Source organism: Camarhynchus parvulus, chromosome 5, assembly GCF_901933205.1.
Source record: "Camarhynchus parvulus chromosome 5, STF_HiC, whole genome shotgun sequence".
Classification (NCBI taxonomy): Eukaryota; Metazoa; Chordata; class Aves; order Passeriformes; family Thraupidae; genus Camarhynchus; species Camarhynchus parvulus.
Window position 1 is genome coordinate 13,594,106 of NC_044575.1, and position 21,429 is coordinate 13,615,534.

The 21,429-nt window shown below is 40.3% G+C and overlaps 1 protein-coding gene across 2 annotated transcripts; it reads right to left on the reverse strand.

Moving 5' to 3' along the window:
• Positions 1-1,413: 1,413 nt before the first annotated feature.
• On the reverse strand, positions 1,414-21,372 carry HPS5 (HPS5 biogenesis of lysosomal organelles complex 2 subunit 2). 2 transcript variants are annotated; one of them, XM_030950282.1, is made up of 23 exons: positions 21,249-21,372; positions 19,912-20,081; positions 19,384-19,494; positions 18,482-18,546; positions 17,683-17,875; positions 16,053-16,186; positions 15,282-15,497; positions 14,898-14,969; positions 14,565-14,653; positions 13,432-13,610; positions 13,054-13,212; positions 11,809-11,968; positions 9,664-9,787; positions 7,916-8,062; positions 7,331-7,405; positions 6,238-6,842; positions 5,651-5,774; positions 5,284-5,439; positions 4,588-4,707; positions 4,182-4,295; positions 3,781-3,887; positions 2,839-3,124; positions 1,414-2,382 (listed from the first exon to the last, which is right to left on the reverse strand). In XM_030950282.1, exons 2-23 carry the CDS (start codon positions 20,017-20,019, stop codon positions 2,322-2,324), a joined length of 3,405 nt encoding a protein of 1,134 aa, XP_030806142.1. In that variant the 5' UTR covers positions 20,020-20,081; positions 21,249-21,372; the 3' UTR covers positions 1,414-2,321. The 2 variants fall into 2 exon arrangements, with proteins under 2 accessions (XP_030806142.1, XP_030806143.1); XM_030950283.1 differs by lacking the exon at positions 21,249-21,372 and adding an exon at positions 20,171-20,324.
• Positions 21,373-21,429: the final 57 nt, after the last annotated feature.

Genomic DNA, 21,429 nt, shown 5'->3' on the forward strand with positions numbered 1-21,429 from the left:
CCACTACAAGTGCTGCAAGTCTACATAAAAAGATTCCTTATAAAGCAGTATTTTCACATCATTTTACAACAAAATTATCGAATTTGAATTAAATTTAGTTCCAATTAATGCATTACTTTTTTATTTAAATTAGATTTGTGAAAATTGAATATTGACCAGATGCTGTGGCTTTCTGCTTAAAATGTGAGTCATACAGTGAAAAGGATCAAAACTAGAACCTAAAAAGAAACTCGTTCAAAGATGTATTAAATGCAGAAAGAGTGCTAGTACAAAGCATAGTTATGTAAATGAGATATAAAATACAAGTGATTTTGTGAATCTTCATATTCAACCTAATATGTAAAAAAACTTCTTTCTTGACAGCAGTCATCTAAAAATACTTATGTAAACCTTCAGCTTTTAAAAATATTATTAAAATAAGGCCTCTCACTTTCCAAAATGTCAGAATTAATTGTGGAATTACCAAAGTTGACCTGGACTTCAAGAAAACCTTTTAACACTGTCTCCCACAACGTTCTCCTGGAGAAATGGGCTGCTCGTGGCTTGGACATGTGGACTGTTCACCAACCAAAAAACTGGCTGGATGGCCAGGCCCAGAGAGTGGTGGGAAATGGAGTTAAATCCAGCTGGTGGCCAGCCCCAAGTGGTGCTCCCCAGGGCTCAGTGCTGGGCCCAGCCCTGTTTGATCTCTTTCTCAGTGATCTGGATGAGGGGATGGAGCAGCCTCAGCCAGCTGCACACACACCAGGCTGGGTGGCAGTGCTGATCTGCTGGAGGGCAGGAAGGCTCTGCAGAGGGATCTGGACAGGCCGGATCGATGGCTGAGGCGGCTGTGTGAGGGTCAGCCAGGCCAGGGGCCGGGGCCTGTCCTTGGGGCACAAGAGCCCCAGACAGGGCCACAGGCTGGGCCACAGGGGCTGGGACCCTGCTGGGCAGAAAACGACCTGGGGGTGCTGCTGACAGCAGCTGAACATGAGCCAGCAGTGCCCAGGCGGCCAAGAAGGCCCAGGGCATCCTGGCCTGGATCAGCCATAGTGTGGCCATTGTCCCCCTGTGCTGGTGAGGCCACACCTTGAATCCTGTGTCCAGTTCTGGGCCCCTCACTGCAAGAAAGACATTGAGGGGATGGAGTGAGTCCAGAGAAGGGAAATGGGGGCTGGTGGAGGGTCTGGAGCACAAGTCCTGTGAGGAAAGGCTGAGGAAGCTGAGGGTGTTCAGCCTGGAGAAAAGGAGGCTCAGGGGAGACCTCACCGCTCTCTGCAACTGCCTGGAAGGAGGCTGGAGCCAGGTGGGGCTGGGTTTCTTTTTCCCAAGTAACAAGGGATAGGACAAGAAGAAATGGCCTCAAGTTGCTCCAGGAGAACTTTTGATTGGATATCAGGAAACATTTTTTCACCAAAAGTATTGTCCAGTACTGGAACAGGCTGTCCAGGGAAGTGATGGAGTCACCATCCCTAGAGGCATTTAGAAGCCATGTAGATGTGGCACTTCGGGACATGGCTCAGTGGTGGATTTGGCAGTGGTTGGAGGCTAATGGTTGGAGGGCTGGATCTTCAGGGTCTTTTGCAACTTAAATGACTCTGATTCTAATGCACTGTCCTGAGGTTTGCTGGAGTATCCAACTGATGTCTATGGTCACAGTGCACAAACAGGTATGGGTAACTTAGAAATATTGTGTTTGTAGTTTAACAGCAAGTTCATTTAACAAGTCTGTCTGTTAATCAGCATTTTTTACCATAAATCCACTACTTAAAAATATTACCCTCCCATTTTAAGACTTGGCTTAATTAACGTATTTCAAATAGTTAAGGCCTGTCCGTATAATTTAAGAAGGGGAAAAAACCAATGGGTACCATGACAGACACTTCTACAGCAACATTAAAGGTAAATGTCATTTACAGGAAAGTTAAACAAGTATAACTTAGATACCTCCCAGGAATTTCTCATGTTTACAAACATAAAAGCAAACAAATTTTATACACCATAATTTAATACTTAGGGGCTCATATCCCTGAACATTTAAGTTATAGACTCAGAAAATAAATTTAGCAATTTTCATCTTGGAAATCTGTAAGCTTAGTTTCAAGATAAATACTGGCTTGTTTTGATCTATATTCTACAGTTCAAAAGTCTTCTCCAAAGGAATACGGAAGAACTGTCATCACTTCCAGGTCAGATATCTGCCAGATGGAGACTGGCTCAGTATAACTGAACTTTTAGACAGGAGTTTGTTATTTTTAAGGGCCTGTGAAACTTAAGAGGCACTTGAATATACAGTCACGACAGTATAAAATGTTCCCAGAGTTCTCCCAAGTTGTTTTCTATGCTTGCTGAGACCACAAAAACCGGTCACACCTTTCCAACATGGACTGAATCAGCGCTCTGCAAACAAAGCAAAGGGAACAAAAAAAGTCAAACAGTAAAAAAACTAACAACAGAAAGAACAACAGAGCATTGGTTTGCTTTTTAAAGAGAAATTTGTAAAAAACATGATCGCATTTCAGAAGTAACATCCTGACATCATCATTCACCTTTGAAAGGAGAAGGAGAGATCAGAGTCTCTACAGGTCTCAGCAGGACAGATCTTTTTCAGAGAATTTCCTTCACATACACCTTTCATGTATGATTTCCTGTTTCCTCATTTTCAATTTTAAAACAGCTACATTGCAAAACACTTAAATAATAGGAAAGCTTTCAAATGAGTAAGAGGAAAGCTTTCAGATGAGTCTAAAACCGAAGGTAAAAATGTGAAGCACTTCTTGTAAATGAAAACGGAAGTTTAAGGCATGGAGGAGATCCAAAAAGAACAGGGTGGGATCTTCTGCTGACACGTCTTACCTCTGCCTTTTCTCAGCGATTCTCAGTATCTCACAGACACCAGTAAACCTCTCAGACAATTCTAGTGTTAAGCCACACTCCTGCAAGAGAGGCAAGGCTCGATTTGGGCCGATGGCCTTGGCCAGCAGCAGAGCGACGTTTTCCACAGTGATGCAGTCAGGGCAGCTCAGGCCTCCATTGCTGACAGCGTTCCCGTTCTGTGGGCTGTGCTGGTGGGAAGCTGTGCTGTGATTCTGTGCAAGATGCAGAACAAACTTCCATTCTTCTATGGTCTCTGGAATGGAACCTAGATGTAAAATGAGTTTGTTACATTATTTGTAAAGCAAGGATTATTCTAAGACTACTATGTAAACTATATCTGTACTTAAAAGGGAAGCTAGCTATTCTGTTTTACTCTGAAATTTTAGGAAACCAAGCAAATTGTACACAGAAATGTACTGCCCTAACTTAGTGTAAAGATTCAGTGGTGAACACACATAGTTTCACAATAGTTCAGTATTCAAGGCTTTGGATTAAGTCAAGAGACAAAGTTTTATCCATCTTAGGGCCAGAGTGAATTTTCTTACGAGTTCTGCCTTGTGGTACAATGCTTCACTCACCCTAACTTTGGGTGTCTGCACATGTAGGGGGGAGTTTTGTGATGTGCAGGAAGGCTTCCTACTGCTCTGTCTACAACACCATGATTAGCTTTTACTCCCAACTGATAAATAAATCAAGATTCTTTAACTTTTAAGCCTTTTCTAGCACAACTGATTTCACAAAGCACAGCATGAAGTTACAAGAGTATAATGCCCATTTATGTGTTTCAAATATGCTGTACTACACATAGAGCTACAAAAACACTTCAAAAGATGAAAGTTGAATTCAGCTTTGGGCAAACTGCTATATAAGGGCAGTTCCTACATTACAGAAGTATGTTTATACAGTTTAAGAATTACTAACCATCTTCTCCATTCAACAGGCTCAAATCATCCAAATGAACAATATTAGTAAAGGCTTCTATTCTTCTATCCAGCTCCAGACAGAGAAAAAGATATCCAGGCCAAAATCTTGAATAAGAGAGTAAACATTTCTAGGAATCAAATACTCAGTTCAAACCAAAGTCAAGAACAATCACATCAGTGAAGACAAAAGCAACTATATTTAATGAATGTCAGAAACAGAAAGGAATACATCCCATTTGATACATTAAATTGGACATTCAATATTCACTCTCAAAAAAGGAAAGGTTTTTAAAAAAACCCTGTCCAAATAAAAAGCAGATAGGTCATTTACATTTGTATCTTCTCAGAGTCAGAATACCTAATAACCAAGTATCTAGAATTACCAAGTCTTCTCCTTACCCATGTGATTTACAAATGTCAGCCATCTTCTCTTTCATAACAAAATCAGCAGGGAGTTTAATCAAGAGCAGAATGAGCTGGCTGTAGCCCCAGGTAAACAAATGTGATCTTGGCCTAGAAGATGAGAAACTCCGTTTTAAAGCATTATTGATTTTCATCAGAACATTATGGCAGACTTATGGAGAGAGGAGGAAAAAGGAATGAAACACCATGTGCAGTCTCAGCAGAGCAGTCACTCTGGAAGGTATTGCAAATAAAAGTTACTCAATCCTTTGGTCATTTCTGCTGAACACTGCAAAATTCTCCAAGGAGTCAGTGATCCAAACTTTCACATAAAATCTAACCCAAAACCAGATCTGTTAAGTCTTTCTGCTGCACTCAGGAACTTGGATGAAATCTACTTTACCTGGGATTTCCTTCCTCATCCACAGTGTTTGCCCTTTGTGGAGCATCATGAGAAACTGCCAAGCACAACCAATCCAACCGTACAGATTCCGGCTGCAGAAGAGACCTAAGGAGAAACGGCCTGGAAAACAAAGCAGACACTAAAAAAAAAATCCTACCGGTTTTAAATATACCAGATATGGAGAAGCAGAGATTGTGTGTGGACAAATTGACATAAAAAAAAAAAAAGGGTTGGGGGGAGGGATGTAAAATTAAGTGTGGAGAAGCCTAAAATAATTTATGTCTCTATAAACTGAGGCAACCACAGAAAATCAAGTTTGCAGGTTGACTTTCCACACATTTGGTTTGGGTTTTTTTCAGGTTTGTGGGTTTTTTTTGTTTGGTTTGCTTGGAGCTTTTTAAATGTGATCTAATCCTGGTACACTGAACTGCAGATATATGAACAAAAAAAAATCAATTCCATTTAAGGTATTATTTAGTAAATCCCTTTTAAAACTATATACTAACCTAACAAAAACTCCAGACTAAGGCCAGCTACAACTGCCAGAATTACTTAGAATCTAATACTTAAGAACACCAAGCAGACAGATACAGAAACACAAAAAAAAATGTTCCCAAAAGGTAAAACAAAAAAAAACCCCAACACACCTATGATGAGGAAAGCAGACAGATGAAAAGGATTCTACATTCCCCTCACCTTTTGTCCTCTGGCTTTGATTTCACCAGACTATCTAAATATGCTAAAAAGTGAGCCAGATCATTCCTGCAAAGCTGTTTAATATCAGAAGGTAAAATAGAGGGGTGGAACTTGATCAAAGGCCGAAGAGCTGTTTCCCCAAATTTTTCATAAAGCCTGGAGAAAGAAAGAGAATAAAACCTATTTTCAGTACCAAACAGCAAAATAAATTGTTCAAGATCTCCTGCAAGTTCAAAATAGTACTGAAGGGTGATCTCTCTAAGAGATCCAGGAATCTTCATGACATGGTAGCAATGGAATCTTCATGACATGGTAGCTTCATGACATGAAGCAATTCCCACCAGGAAGTTCAGATTTGGGTACAAACCTTTGAGCATGTGCCAGCAACAATGGGTTGTCATCCCATGGCCCCAGGTCATGCAGCAGCTTCAGTATTTTCAACATATCTTCACTTTCCATTGCTAAAGCAACTGGACTGTGACAAGTTATTTCTGAAAGAAATCAGCAGACAAGTTACAAGATTTGGGCATTTTTTTTCTTTAACCTGTCCTGGCCCTCCTTTCTGTCCTTCTGCTGAACAACAGCTATCACTGCTTTCATGGGAAGTTCAACACCCACCTCAATCCCAATGAAATGCAGGTATTAATGTCCAGGTACAACTGCAGTCCAACTAAGGACAAACTAGGAATGCATACACTACTTTCACTTCTAGGGCTCTCAGAATCCAAACAGTGAAGAGATTCCCAGAAACACAAACACCAACCCACAAAGCAAGATTCTGTGGTTTAACTGCTCTCAGCTGGAGCAGAATCAATACTAAGGCTTTAATTCACTCTTAAAAGAATTACATAAGGCAGAAGCTGAGTGCAGAGAACAGAAAAGTTCTGTTTTCCAATATCATCATGAAGCTTTGGTTCAATAAAACTGAAGGGGCATCAAACGTTCATAATTTACCTTTCAATCCTGCAATGTATGTTTCCCATACATTAGGGCTGGTGGCACACGTGGTTATAATGCACTGCTTTACTCTCTTTAAATCCAAAAGGAAGAAGTAGCTTTGCATAAACCTACAAGCCAAGGTCCCTGAAGCTGCTGGTGGCAGGCTTCCCTCAGAGCTCTCCTCAGCCTCAGCTCTCCCAGCAGAAAAGACACACAGCTCAAAGCACAGAGTTGTCAGCTCCACGAGATCTTTCAGAACATCAGGTTCGATGGTACATGGAGGAGACACCTGAAAGCCACAGTCCAGAGGCCCAGTCACATCAGCACCATTTTCACATGTGGATTTGCTCACACAGGTTTCATCAGTATTTTCGTTTTCAATGCAGTCTTCCAAAATATCACTCTGTTCCTTGTCTACTGGGTCTCTGTCAGCTGGAGCCACTTGCAGGTTTTCCTCCAGGACTGCCCTCTGATTTTCAGCACACACAGCCTTGCTTTTCTTAAGAGACAGAGCAGAATGCTCCTGGTTGAATTTTTCTTCTAGATGGACAAGCCATTCCTGTAAGACCCTTCTCATACATTGAGGTTCTAACAAAACCAGGGGATCCTGGAGCTTGGCTCTGCAGCATAAAAAAGAAGTTTGCTAAGTTTAACAATTATAAGAAACCACAAGTAAAATTTCAAATATGCTTTGTGTAACTATACTCCTACACTTGACTTGGACTCAGTTGTTAGTTTTTTTGTGATTTTAAGTGCATCAAACAGATTTTAGGCTACTTCACACAGTCTACATTTGAACTCAGCACATTCTGAGCTCCCTAGGATTTCTTTCAGAATGTATTTTTATTTGTGATTTTCATTTTTTTAAACTATGCCTGTACTTAAGACAAAGGAATAACGCTAGAAGAACTTTTAGTGAGTTTTGCTTGGTTTTAAAAAGAGGAATCAAATTATTCACCTTGAGATCCCTTCAGGTTATGTTAATAGACATTTAGAGCATCACTCTTACATGCATGTAAAACAAATTAAAAGAAAAATTTTAAAAACCCAATAATTTTTTTCTGCCAAAGGCCTACATATCTATACAGTAAAAAGTTTCTCTGCTTACATAGCTTCTGCTGTTGCAGCCTTGAGATCTCTCAGACGGTCCTCCTCAGGAAGCTGGCAGTTCTGGGGTTCTGACCTAGAAAAGCACATTCATTTCTGTCTTATCTGAAGTATTAACTTCAATAATTTAAGTGAGGATTTCCTGAAAATTTTCCTCAACACTAATTCCTTCATTAACTACAAAGCTATCACTTGTAAGAAGGAAAAGCTCAACAGAAATTATGGATAAATTGGGCATGAAGAGCAACAGATAATACTGTTTTGTGGCTTTCTATTATTGCTTCTACACCAGCTACAGTAGATTTCTGCAGGTACTGAACAAAAACCAGTACCATGCCACTGTATGAAAGTTAGTCCAAAGTGGTAAATAAGCACTGGAATATGAAATTACTTAGCTCTGTGTTCATTGCCTCATCAGCTCTAAGAAAGGAGCTGGGAGAACCACTGAAACCCACCACAGGAATGAAGGCAGCTGGAAAAACCTAATGCCAAGTTCCTCACTGTCTGCTTGAAAGAATTTTTTTCTATCCTTAGGACATCCAGCAAATGCTGGACAACTGCTAAGAAAATGTGATTTTGCACTCACCCTTTTTCTTCCTGGGGAGATGCTACAGGATTAAGAGTTAGTTCTGGCAGCTGCTCATCATCCTTTGCTTCATGCTTCCCTCTAGATTCAGGACTCATATGAAGTGTGCCAATCTTTTCCGTGGTTTTGCGTACAAAGCTGGAAACACTAATTCAAACATTTAACATCAGGAGTTCAGAAGCAAACAAACCAAGCACTCTTTTCATTCAAACTATCATTTCAGAGACTTTATCATCTGAAGAACTCCTGAGAAAAGGATGAGAGCAGTGATGACCAACAGGAACAGAATTACTAAGAACCTGCTCAAAATATGTACTCCAGTCATGATCATGTTTTTATCACAGAATAGAAACCTAAAATGCTTAACACTCCTGCTGGAGAAGCAGGATCACATACCAATATTAGCCATAGATTTTTGACATGTATTTGTGATTTGTATGCAAATAAATGCAGATTGGCTACATTTTAGCTTTTGCATTTTAAAGCTTTTGAACATAAAGCATCTTTAGGAAATTAAGTCACTCTTAGTGGTAAGAAACCACTTGACAATGCTTCAAATTCTTCAGATTACAAAGCTCACCAACAAGATCCTTTTCACTCAACAGTCCCTATTCCTTCAGGTGTTTTATTGAAGAGAAAGCTCAGTGAACATACCAGAACTCAATTATTTCTACCACTGCCATGAAGAGAACTACGTCAACAAGATTTGGACAGAAAAATAAGCTTCCTGCTTTCTGCTCTAGAACTAAAAAAAAAACAACAACCCAATTCAGCATAATTAACTGTAAATATGATAGTACTATATTTCATGATTAATTGCATGCAGTGAATACTTGAAAATGTAGCTTTCATTGTTAGCAGAAATACTACTAGTAAGGTCCTCAAGGCTGCTTACAGTTTAGAGAGAACTCAAAACATTGCACGTACTTCTGATGTTTATTCTGAGACCCTCACACTGCTGATAGCAACAACAATTCTTTGTTGCAGGACACTATTTACATACTGATGTGATCAAGGGAAGGCTGTGCAATTTTTCAGACCATTGCCAGGCCAGAGATATTTTAGCTAAGTAATTAATATACAGCAGTTTCATAGAAATTAAGTTAAATATTTAACACCATCACCTTTGTATTTGTACACCCACCCCCTTATCCTCCATTTTTATAAAAAGAGTTTTAAAATTCCAATGTGATTGGTAAAAAATGGATACAGATCTAATTGCAGCAAGTATGAGCTACCATTATTCCATAAGTGTTTGGGAAACCAATTAGATTCACTGAAAAGTTCATGTGGGGATAGGACAGACCACTTTACAAGTGTGTTTTAGCAATATCTATCTGCTTTGAATATTCTAATGTTTGTCACTATGGAACATAAGAAGCCTTCCCCCTAAGATACAGGAAGGCAAAATTCCAAGACAATATTCAGTAAGTTTGCCTTTGAATACAAACCTCAGCCAGAGTTTACAGAGTAACAGTAAATATTCCTAGACATGTAACAATTATTAACTGTTTAAAACTGAGGTTGAAGTCTTGGCTCTGCTGAAGTTACCAGCAGCTCTTTGTATCTTCACTAGAGCCAAGATGAAGATTTAAACTGCCCGGCAAACCTGATTGCATCTCTGGCGTTCCAGTTCAGGAGTTACACGTTTGCAGAACAGAGTATGAACTAAACCACACAATGCTACAAATCCAGGGGACAGAAGAGGGCAAGATGTAATGGATGAATGAACCTGCTGCATGTTTTACCTTTCTTTGACAGCTTGGAGAGAGACGAGAGGAGATGGGGAACGGAATGACAAAGGAATACTGAATGGGAGGAATGTCTCATTCCGGTCAGCCTCAATCACCACAGATGCATGAGATACGTTCTCTGACAAATGGAATTAAAATTAAAAGTCATGAAACAGTGATCTGGCAAAAAATGGAACACTGAAACGACCTACAAGTCACTAATTCATTAATGGATAACCTGCCCACTTTCCTTTTTAATACTCAAGAACACATGGAGCCAGGTTTCAAGGGCCGTGTTACTACTAACTTTGAACCTAGTTAAGTCTGCTTTATTAATAGTGTTTTGGTTTTACAGCAAGAAAAATAATCAATCACCAACAACAGTATGAAAGCTATCTCCTAAAATTAGACTTACAGATCATTTAGAGGACAAAACCTTGATTTAATCCACTGAGTTATTTAAACACCTAGGAAAATTAAATATTGTGGCATATATCAGTTCACAACCGATGGTGAAGTCAGTTCTGACCATGATTTTCAAAACCTAAATCACATGTGAGCAGAGAGACATATAAGCCATGGTTAGGGTATAAATCAATCTCTTATTTGAAAGGACTTAAAAATCTAAGTGAGCCCACAGCTCTCTGGCTTTTAGTAAGAATCAGAAGAAATACAGAATCACTGACTACTTCCTTTTCTCTCCCATACCCCTAACAGCATTTACAATGTGTTTTGCTCAATAATTTCCTGTTACAAGCAAACACTGTATCTTTAAGTGATGTCAACAAGAAAAAAGGGATCATTTACAGCCAGGATAACACTGCATTTTGCAACAGTTAGCAGTAACCACAGCGTTGAGGGGAAAAGATGCTGCCCTGTTACAGAAAAATCTACCATCAGAATCCCTCAACAGTGCCTAAAGGTCACAACTGACTTTACAATTAGCTGTAAATAAGGCTGCTTTTGTTCATCATGCAGACTAGAAACCTAAAAACTCATTACATCTTATATCACTGTGAGCAGGGGAACACTAAGTCCATTTCTTCCAAATACCAAATCAAGTACTCGTGCTTCAAGAAGTATCTAGAACTTCTCTACTTGGAAATAATCAGCAAATTTGTCATCTCTTGTGGAACACACAGAACCTTTCTATCTTCTGACATTCAAAAATTAAGTCACCTGAATTTTGACTTTTAATGTTGGGAATGATGCACTTCAGAGTTTCCTCACTTGTTTTTGCAGTGATGTAGGGAAAGAGGCACATGTACACCTAAGTGTATCTTACTCAGCAGGACAACACTACTGACAAGGGACTAAATACCAATTTCTGCGCTCTCCCTCCCCAGTGTGGCTTCCTCCAAAGCATCCAAACTCTCTCCATCCTCAACTGGCACCTACTCCTTGCAAAGCTAAAAAACCAGCCTTTTTATAGGGAAGCCTCTCTATCATACTTAGTCCCAAGGCAGCTCCTCATCATCCCAGGTTTCTGCATCCCCTCCCAATCCCAAACAGAGCAGAGAACAAGACCCATTACAGTCTCACTCCAGCTTAAGCCCAGTGACAGGCATTTGTCATAAAATAAAAAAGCTCCCTGCATGGGCTAAATGTCAGTTATTAACTATTCTAGCACCCCTCCACTAATGTTTATATATGTAAGAGATGATCCCCTGTACAAAGGAGACCCTGTGAAAAGGACACTTATGAGAATCCTTCTGCTTTCCCTGAAGAAATGCAAGCCACAATCCAGATTAAGAAATTATTTTCTGGAACAAATATTACAAAAGGATACTGGCAGCAAACAAATCTTGTTTGAAGCTCAATTGATACTGGCATAGACAGCTGAAAGAATCTTAGCACTAATGTTCGATTACACATGGAGAGGGGGAAGTTGGAGTGAAGCCCATGCTTGGTTAAGCCCTCTGGACCTTTTGTTTCACTGGGTTTTGTTTGCTTTCAAGCCTGGATTTTGTGGAGACACCTTTTCAACCTAATGTTTCAGGAAGGATTTTGGCTGGAAGGTGGGGTGACCCTTTCAATTGATCACATTACATGTATTAATAATGAATAACTTGAAAGTGGAAAGCAAGAGCACAGAGCCAACACAAATTCTTGTAGAATGAACAAACATAGTCAACAAACATTTTCATTAAGAAGCATTACCAAGTTCTAGTTGTTCATCTTCATGGTGTGCAGGAAATTCTTTAAGTCTCTCATCTTCTGAGAATGTTTGACTGTGGAGGGAACAGGAGTCTTCATCTGACTGACTGCCCCTTCGACTGATAACACGGTAGATTCCAGAGTCTAAGACACTGAAGCTTTCCTGTCAGACCAAGGAGGGGAGTTAGACATCATGTGAGTTGCACTTCCTTGTTCAACTTTCTGCCGTGAACTCAACCAACTGTACCCACACAAACAACCTCAGAACATTTCATAATTCACTGCCTGGAAAACTCCTATTTAACAGAGTACTTCTACCATATCCAGAATGGAACAGGGCACAGATGCCAGCAAGTGTGCAGTTCAGTGCCTTTAAAAAGATGTGTGTGCTGCAATTGCTTTTAGGAAAGCAGCCTATGGAACAACTGTTGTACCCAGTGCAAGGCAAAACCCACCTCAGCTTTAGTCCTGCAGTCAAAACTGTCACTTCACCCTTTTGTAGCTGCATACCCAAGAATCTGTCCTCCTGCTGGTCAGCCATACCCAGCTAGCACGATTACAGACCCCACAAAACGATTCCGTTTCAGGACCAACACACATTTTTTTGCTCATGGTCAGTCTACAGGTTTACTTTCAGTGGCTAATGAAGAAAAACTTGTCTGCCCCATCAAGATGGTATTTACATTACTTGGATTTTTAAACTTTCCTTTTAAACACTGTTAATAATGTGAAACCAGGAGCTGATACTGTATAAACTATGAAACATTTCCCCTTTCTTGCAAAGCAGCTGTATACTTATTAGAAATATGCTTTGATTATTTTTTTTAGAGCTTTCTCCTTAAGCTTCTTAGAGACAACAATTTTTTCCATAGGGCTAAGATAGCTCTGATCACTCAGACATTCATTTTCATCATATAAAACTAGAGTTATAACCAAGACTATCTTTACTGAAGCACATTAAAACATTAAACAGAGCTGTGGAAAAAGCCATCTTCGTACCAATCTTTGTCCACATCTCAGCCATTAGCCCTAAAATAATATGGGAAAGAGGCAGAGGTCTGAGCTTCCAGAATGCAAGTAATGGTGTTTCATACCTCTTCACCACACCTAGTTTTTGAATGCAGCATTACGAGATGGAGTAGACAGGGTAGAAATGAAAGCCTCATCTTCCAAGGGAGCAATGAGGTGACTTCAAGCCATACAGATAAAACCTGTAGATCACATTTTTAGCATTACCAATACACATACATGAGATGAAATACTGCTCCTTCTACTGCTGCATGCAGAATCCAGAGGTTCCAACTTTGCAATCAGTTCTTCCAATTGTGCAGTGAGATCTTGCTGGGTCGAAGCATCCAGCTGAGACTTCAAGTGCTCCAGCTTGTCTAGAGGCAAATTTTTTCTTGCCTAAAAGCACCCAGTGAAACAGAAGCATTATTTCTAATGCACATGTGAAAACAAAGGATACCATATATGCAGGATGATTTTCATCCTTAAAGTATAATGTTTAAATAACTTTAAAAACTCCAACAAAGTGAATCTCAGTGACCATGAAACTTTGTGGAGGGGGAGGACAGGAAAAACAGTGATGTTGTATTGAACATTTACAAGGAGGTATTTACTTACTCTGCAAGAAACAATTGAATTTTGGAAGAGACAAGAGACCCTGGCAGCGAGGGTCCAGAATCCTCTTCTCATCAGACGCTCTATGCAGCGATCAACCAGCAGGAGGGAGAGGTGCACAACTTTCCCATTTGTGTGCAGACAGAACAACTCGCTCTTGTGAACTGCAATATCCTGAATATCTGCAAAACCACACACACAGCAATACCTGAAGGACTAAAGTCATTAATCAACACTCCTTTCTGTCCATGAAAGAAGGTGAAAGCATATTCCCACCTGACTGCAAATGAGTGAAAAGCATGAGATGCATGGGGAAAACAAACACTGAGGAGTGCTGACCTAGCACCTCACCACTATAAAACAGTCAAAACTTTCCAGAGTTGCATTTCTAGAAAACATTCAAAAAATACACTAAATTACAAAAAAGTTTCCTTCTGCTCTGAGATGAAAAATTAAAGCCTGATAAAGATGATAAATACATAACTGTTAGCTTTGAAACAGAAGGAAAATATTCACTGGTAAAAAAACAACTTTGGTCTTCCAGAAGTTTTCAAATACAATACTAATGCTGTATGCAAACACTCCACAACAAAGGTATTGCAAACTTTACACCAAAATGGGGAGAAGGGGAAAGACTGACTGACAATAACTATTGTAGGACTCTGCTTATAACCAAGCACACCACTGTTTATGAGGCTTCACTCATTTGCCAAATAAATATATTCCTTCTAGGCAATTTAAGCAGGTTTTAGAGAAAAAAGAACCCCAGATTTTAAACTTTCAGCAGCCAGTTTATCCTTCATAGGACACCTGACAATGAGCCTGAGTAAAGAGAAAAGGATACTGCAGGTTAATCACCTCTGTTTTAACTACTGTATCTTATGAGTCACTCTACACCATGTTTTGTTTCTCCAGAAGCATGTTTTCAGATCTATGGAAGGAGGGGTTGGCTGGAGGAGGCACAAAGATGGTTAATATTCAAGGATATACCAGACAGATGACAAGTTTTTTATAAATATTCTGCAATCCAGCTGCAGAAATTGAGCTTGAATAGTTTCCATGTTAGGCAAGGACTTCAGGAATGACCAGTGTAACAGACAATGTTACAAAGCAACATTTAAGAATCGTTAGTTTACCTTTAACTTCACTCCAGAGTAAGACTTGAAGGCTTTGGGGAAGAAAAACATAAATGCCTCTTTCTGTCCAGGTCACCACACAGTGCTCACTGCAATTAAAGTATATGTTAATGAAGCAACAGTCAATTGTGATAAAATAGGTAAAATTTTAAAAAAATGTAAAATATGCAGAGATTGCATTGGCTTAAGCATAGCAAGTGAGATGTGAGACAGGCTTAGCAGGATACTTGGGAAATTCTTATGCAAAAACCTGAAGTTGGTAATATAAATTAGGAGAATATATATTTTTTTAAGCCAACTTTATCAACAGGAAGCTATGCTGTCAATACTCACGTCAAATACAGCAGCTTGGAGAAAGATAAAGATTGTGGAGAGCAGCTGGAACCAGTATAATGAGGATCCTGCCTGCAAAATAAAATTATTATCAAGTATAAGTATAGCTACAATACCATTACTTTCTAAAATTCTTAATCCTATAAATGCATGGCTGGCTTAAATAAATATAGTCTCATAACAGCAGCATTCATTGCGCTCACAGACATAGCTGCAGAACCAAGGTTTTGGCATTTTTGATAATTACTGGCTACACCTCTTAGAGGAGCCTGTATTAAGATGACAACTAGGATTAACATTTGACTGAAGCAGGAATTGATTTAGTCTTTTCAGTCTTAAGGACATCCCAAACAAGTTTAACACTGATAACACTCATGTTTCTACCTGAGAGTAACAACAGGAAGAGGTGGTGATGAGAGCAGCTGCTTGAACTGATGTGTGCTTTGCACTTCCCCATCAAAGTTCACCTCCCACATCCTCGAGCCAGGTCGAGCACAGTATATTAATGGCTGCTGATTCCCACTGCTTTTTCCAACAGGGAAGAAACATGCTCCAAATTCTCCATCTCTCTCTTTATTACCAATCTTCCAGAACTTCTCTCTGGAGGGGAAAAAATATACTTGTTAAGTAAGGCAGCATTAATAAAAGCTCTAATTAATTTTATGTTTTTCTTAATCGCCACCACTGAATTGGTTTTGGTGCTTAAAAAAATCTGTAATGAATATTACAAAGCCTGCCCAAAGTTTATACAAGACAGGGTGCAGAAATATTCATTAACTGAAATGAATGCTCAGATCAAAGGGTTTTTTTTCAGCAGAACCAGTTGTTCAACCTAGTGATGGGAAGGTGGGAACATTCCCAGAAATAATTTCCAATCACATGAAAAATAAGACAGTGATTATGAACAGTCAGTGTGAATTTATGGAAGGGAAGTCATGTTAACAGCCCTCTGCAACAGAATGACAGGCTGGGTAGTTGAGGGGAGAACAGCAGATGTTGTTTATCTTGATTTCAGTAAAACTTTTGACACTACCCCTCCCAGCATCTTCAGAAACAGACTGAGGGAGCATGAGCTAGGTAAAGAGACATTGATGTAATTTCAGAAACTGTGTGTGACTCTGAAGTCCATTATTTCAGAAATAAAATAGAACTTGCCTCTCAGTATCACATAAATAAGTGCGGGTAAGAGAAGATATGAGCAGTCTTCCATCCAAATAATCAAGCTGAACCACCCGAGAATCTACTGTGGTTATAATCTGGACAGGAAACATCACAAAAGTAGCTGCAGCCTACAGTTAAAAAAGGAAAAAAAAAGAGAAAACATGCTGGTGGTCTTGAGTTCAAAGTAAAGACTGTTTCATTATGTTAAAACAGCAAAACTCAGAAAAGACTCATGTATGCTATGAATACACAGCATAAGACAGAGCAGTGCCTTTCTTTTTTGTCTTTACAAAGCAAGGCTACAATACTCAGAAGCATAGAAATCTAAATCCTCCTTTTCCCAAAACCAATATTGAAGATTAAAGAAAAAAAGAGTCATATCCCTGTAGCATCTTGATATTTCTTTATAAAGAGTTTTTTCCTGTAACATTAAGAGAGAGTTTTATGCCTGCTATTGTAAGCTTTGTGCTTTTTTTCCAGTTCTCCCCACAGGTACACTGAGCTAGCAATTTTATGGAAACAGACCAGAGGGATTAATTGATACAAAAAAAAAAAACTTCTACTGGAATTAAATTATTCACAAACTCACCTTCTCTGTTACCCTACCACAAACTATCCACATACTATTTATCCTACCAGTGTCTCCGTTTGCATGGGTGGATGAGCAGTCTCAGATAGACTTATGGATAAGGAAACTACTGGGAACTGCATTTCAATTTGCTGTCAGACAGTCACCATTTTGGTGTTTTCCCTGCTTAGGAATATGACTAACTGCATTATCTGAGAAACCCAACAGTCCTGCTCCTTTAACAGACATGAACAGACACAGATTCCATGGGCCTTGCCCTTTTCTCCTCCCACAGCTGACTTCCCCCGCCGCCCCTCCCCACCCCCCTCCCTGCTCTTTATTTAAATATAATAATGGTCTTGCTACTTATAAGTCAATTTTCCATCAAAATCTTCCATGAGGGCCAGAAAGCACCCAGACAAACACAACTATTTCCAGGTTCTGCTCCTTTGTACTGATTAAAAAGAAAGGACCCAGTAGAAGTAAAAGCTAAAGAACACTCAAGGGCTAGAAATCAGGCTGCTATCACTAACAGGTGTGTCCTTTGCACAAAATATAAAGCATGTAGGCTCGATGACCACCTACCATTTATCTTATCCGATCCAAATGTTTAACAATCAGAGCATCCCGACAAAGCCAAGCAAAATCAGGGTCTGGGACTGCTCTTTCTCTGACCAACAGCTGAACCGAGGACTAAAACAAACAGCTGAACCTGTAGCTGGAGTCTAAGGAATCCAATAGGCTGAGAAACACCAAGGCCCTTAATTTTGATACTTGTGAATTCCAAGAAGCAGGAGATTGACCAGTTTTTAATTCTGAACATTTGAAAGCATTTTCTAGTTGCATTACTAAAATAGATAGAATAAGGATGGGGTGAGTTCATGGGTCAGGATCTCTACGGTTGTCTCAAGACACTGGTTCTTCATCCCAACAGTTAAAGCCACCAGAACTTCATTAGCTGGCAAGTCCTGCTCTGTTCCACTTTGCCAAAATAAACAAAGATTCCCCACATCACCCCCTGTGACTTAAGCTGAAAAAAAGTATGCAACATTTTACCTTCCCTTGTTTCGATGTGTTAATCTTGATGGCTGATACTTTCCCCACATGATCTCCTACAAAAACTCGAAGGGCAGCTGTATCCCAGCACAGAGCTGTGACTTTTCTGCCCTTATGCTCAGAGGAAATATAAATCCGTTCTGGCTTCCCACGGCGTTCTTGATTCAGCTCCCAAACCACAACAAGGCCTTGGCTACAACAAGTTAAAAGGAGAATACAAGTTGAAAATAAGTCTTCTCATAAAGATGTTTCTTCCCAAAGCAAGAGGAGACCCAAGCAAAGCAGCATGCCTCAGAGCTGGTTCTGTTTGAGGCTGCATGGTTTCAACAAGTGTCACACTTAATTCTGCAGAAGAATAAGTGTCCTTCTTTGCACTGCAATGTACAAGCAGCTTTGTAAGGCTATTCTTACAGTTATTACACTTGGAAGTGAGGATGTAGAAAAACATTTAAATGGATTTTAATAAATGCAAATGGAATTAACCATCAATCTCACTCTACCATGTTAATGAAAATGCTTCTTTTTATGCTGAAAGGTCTCAGAAAGACATTTATCATCATAATTTCACATGCAAGAGCTGTGCCATACATGTTCAGTTAGAGAAATAATACTTAACTCTAGAATGACTGCTCCAGAAAAAAAAATTAAGCAAACTGTCTGTGCAGAAAATTATCCTGTAGTGGCCTCCACCAGTTAACCTGGTAAATTAACTCTGAGTTCTCAGCAGCTGTCACATCTGAAACTTGAAGCTTCTTAAAAATATTAATCCAGTGCTCAGGTTTGTGAGCAGACCACTCACCTGGTGGCAACAGCAACATAGTCTTCATCATGCAAACAACAGGCCACCCGGGAAATGGCACCTTCCTGAAAGCAAGCACAGGAGTAAGAGCAGGTAAAACTTGTTCCTGTACTGCCACTACCACCGTGCAGCTTTCATCTTTAAGCTATAAACCAGATTCATGCCAAGAGATGCTACCACTCTGCTGTGATGTGGCTGGTTTTCACTGCTTGCTTGGGTTTTGTTTGCAAACACTGAGTTTACTCCAAGAGGCAGCTGACAACAGCACAACAACATCAAGAGCAAGGACTGCAGTGCATTCTCTGATTTGGGAAGCACAGAAATCACTCTTCTGTCCTCACACCTTTGGAAGCTGTTTTGACAGAATTAAGTGAGGTGCTCCCAGCCTTAATAAACTGGCTGCATTCATGCTATACTGGAAGCAGCAGTGGCTCCTAGGAAATAGCACCTGGCTGTACAAATAACAATCTCTGTTTCACAATCTCTTCCAGCAACAGTAAGTCAGCCTATCTTTTCTTCACTTATCCAGGTATGTCACAGTTTGAACATTCAAACACTGGGAGCTATCTACTTGTGAGTTGCTCTAGTTTCATATACAAAATTTTCTTCTGATCCTTAAATATTCAGGTGACTTCGTTGCTGCTGTTAAAAAGTAAGAATTTGAAAAACAAAGGTCTGACACTCTGAAGTAATATTTTTCACACTTTATGAAATCTAACACACTCTGGGGATACCCTCCAGAACCACAACCTATTTTAAACACAGCAGTCCAAAACTTCACCTTCTTTGGACAAGCCAGTAAGCTGAAAGCACCTATTGACTCTTAAAATACATAAACTTCAAATAATGTTTCTTTCCCAGCCCCATTTTTGGAAATTTTCATTTAAAATTTTTATCCTTACCTTGTGAGTGAGAAAGAGTCTTTGCTTCCAACCATCCTTCTGGATAAGGTTCAGTCCTCCTCCTGAGCTGCCTAGAGCCAGCCATCTCTTTGACACATCTACACACGTGCACTGAGGGAATAAAAATCATAATGCATAACCTGGTAAGTTCTGATCACAGCATCTTTTTCTTACATTTATTATGGTGGGGTTTTTAAAGGCTTCATTGTTTGCCAGCTCTGTGTACCACTCCTGAACCACTGGCAGTGAAGATCATTAAACAGCACTTTGCAATTGAAGCAAACAGTGTAAGCTGAGTCAGGCTGTGTCACCCACAGCTGCATTAAGGAAACACACACAGAGCAACACGGCTCATTATCTTTACTCTTTCTTCCCAAAGTACTCCCTCCGCCACTAAGATAGCATGCATACACCCCAAAAAGAGTTAGATTAATCCTATGGCTTAATCAAATAATTAGCCAAATGGGGTCATTACTTGAATTTTTTAAAAAATTAAAAAAAAAAAAAAGCCACACACCACAAACTCACCTTAAGACGACTGGAATCCAACCTGAGTGCAGAAAGCAACGGATCCAAACACTCCAACTCTGCCAAGACATGGTTGTAAGAGTCTGGAATTACTGGCACAGAGGCCATGGATGCACACGACTAGTGTTGCTCACTCATGGGTGTGTTACAGCTTTAGCTTTTAGCTGTACCTGCCAAAAATAAAGTTCTTCATTAGCTCACTTTTTTTTTCATTTGAGCTGGTGTTCTGTGCTTAAAGAAACACCAAATGTTTTCTTACTCAAAAACCATCAGGTTTCAGTTCACCAAAAAGAGGCTCAAGGGCTGGAAAATAAGACTCCTGCTTCATTTCTGAGAAGTTCTTGTTCAAGTTCATTTCTGAAAACTTAATCTATCATATAACACACTGGAAATATTTAAACTGCAGTTATATTTACATCTGCCTGTGAAACAAGTTAAATACACCTTGTTTTCTTGAAAAATTCACTTTTCTCCACAGCACGCAACCTTGATTTGAAACTAGCTTTCCCAAGGAAACATCTAGCATTGGCATTTTATAACTACATCATATCGTCTCCAAAAGTAAATTTAAGGAGCATTATTCTCAAGTTATACAAAATTTAGAATTAGCTGCATTTGTGCATTTTGATACAATTATAAGCTATGCTCTCCACTGAATGTCATTTCCCACATTCAAGAGATAACACAGAGTGAAATCCAAGAATTAAGTAACTACTGAAATCGCAACCTCATATTTTTTCTAAGCAGCACATACTTTAAAACAACTTCTTGTTGAGTTTAAAGTTTAAACCTGTACATTGCTTAACAAAAGGCTAAACCTGTTACACTGCACAGGCAAGTGCGGGAATTTCTAAGTACCCTTTAGGATGCGGTCCCATAAATTAAGGAACTCCCTCCCAGAAAAGCCGTCATGGAGGAAATTTACATTTCCTCTAAAGGAAAGCGAGCGCTCACTCTCACCAGGCACTAGGAAAAGGGAAGAGGCACATTTAGCCAACGAAACTAAAAGTTATTTCTTCTAAGCTCTCAAAGCGTCTTAAAAACGTTAATGGCCACTTCTGCCTTGCCCACTCTGCGCCACATCCCGCCGGTGTGAGCGGCCGGCCGGGGCTGAGCCGCGGGACTCCGTCTGCCGCACCCGGACAAGGCGAAGGCTCGCAAAGGACAGAGGAATCCCCTAAACCCCTTCAGAAACCGCGGGGAGGGGACGGGAGGCTAGCCTTGGCGGGGCAGAGGAAGCGCGGCTCGCTCCTTCTCCCTCTCGCCGCCACTGCGCGCTCTCCCGCCGCCGCTCCCTCAGCGCGCCCCGCGCTCTCCCGGTCCCGCTGCTCCCTCACCGCTCTCCCGGTGCCGCCTCCAAACAGCGCGCCCACGTGACCGGCGGGAGGGCGGGGTGGGAGCGCGCGCTCACTCCGCGCCTCATTACGCGCCGCCCGCGCGGGAGCAGCTGGAGGAGGAGGGGGAGGAAGCGGCGTCACGCGCGCGCACCCGCCCGCCGGCCACGTGACGCCGTGACGC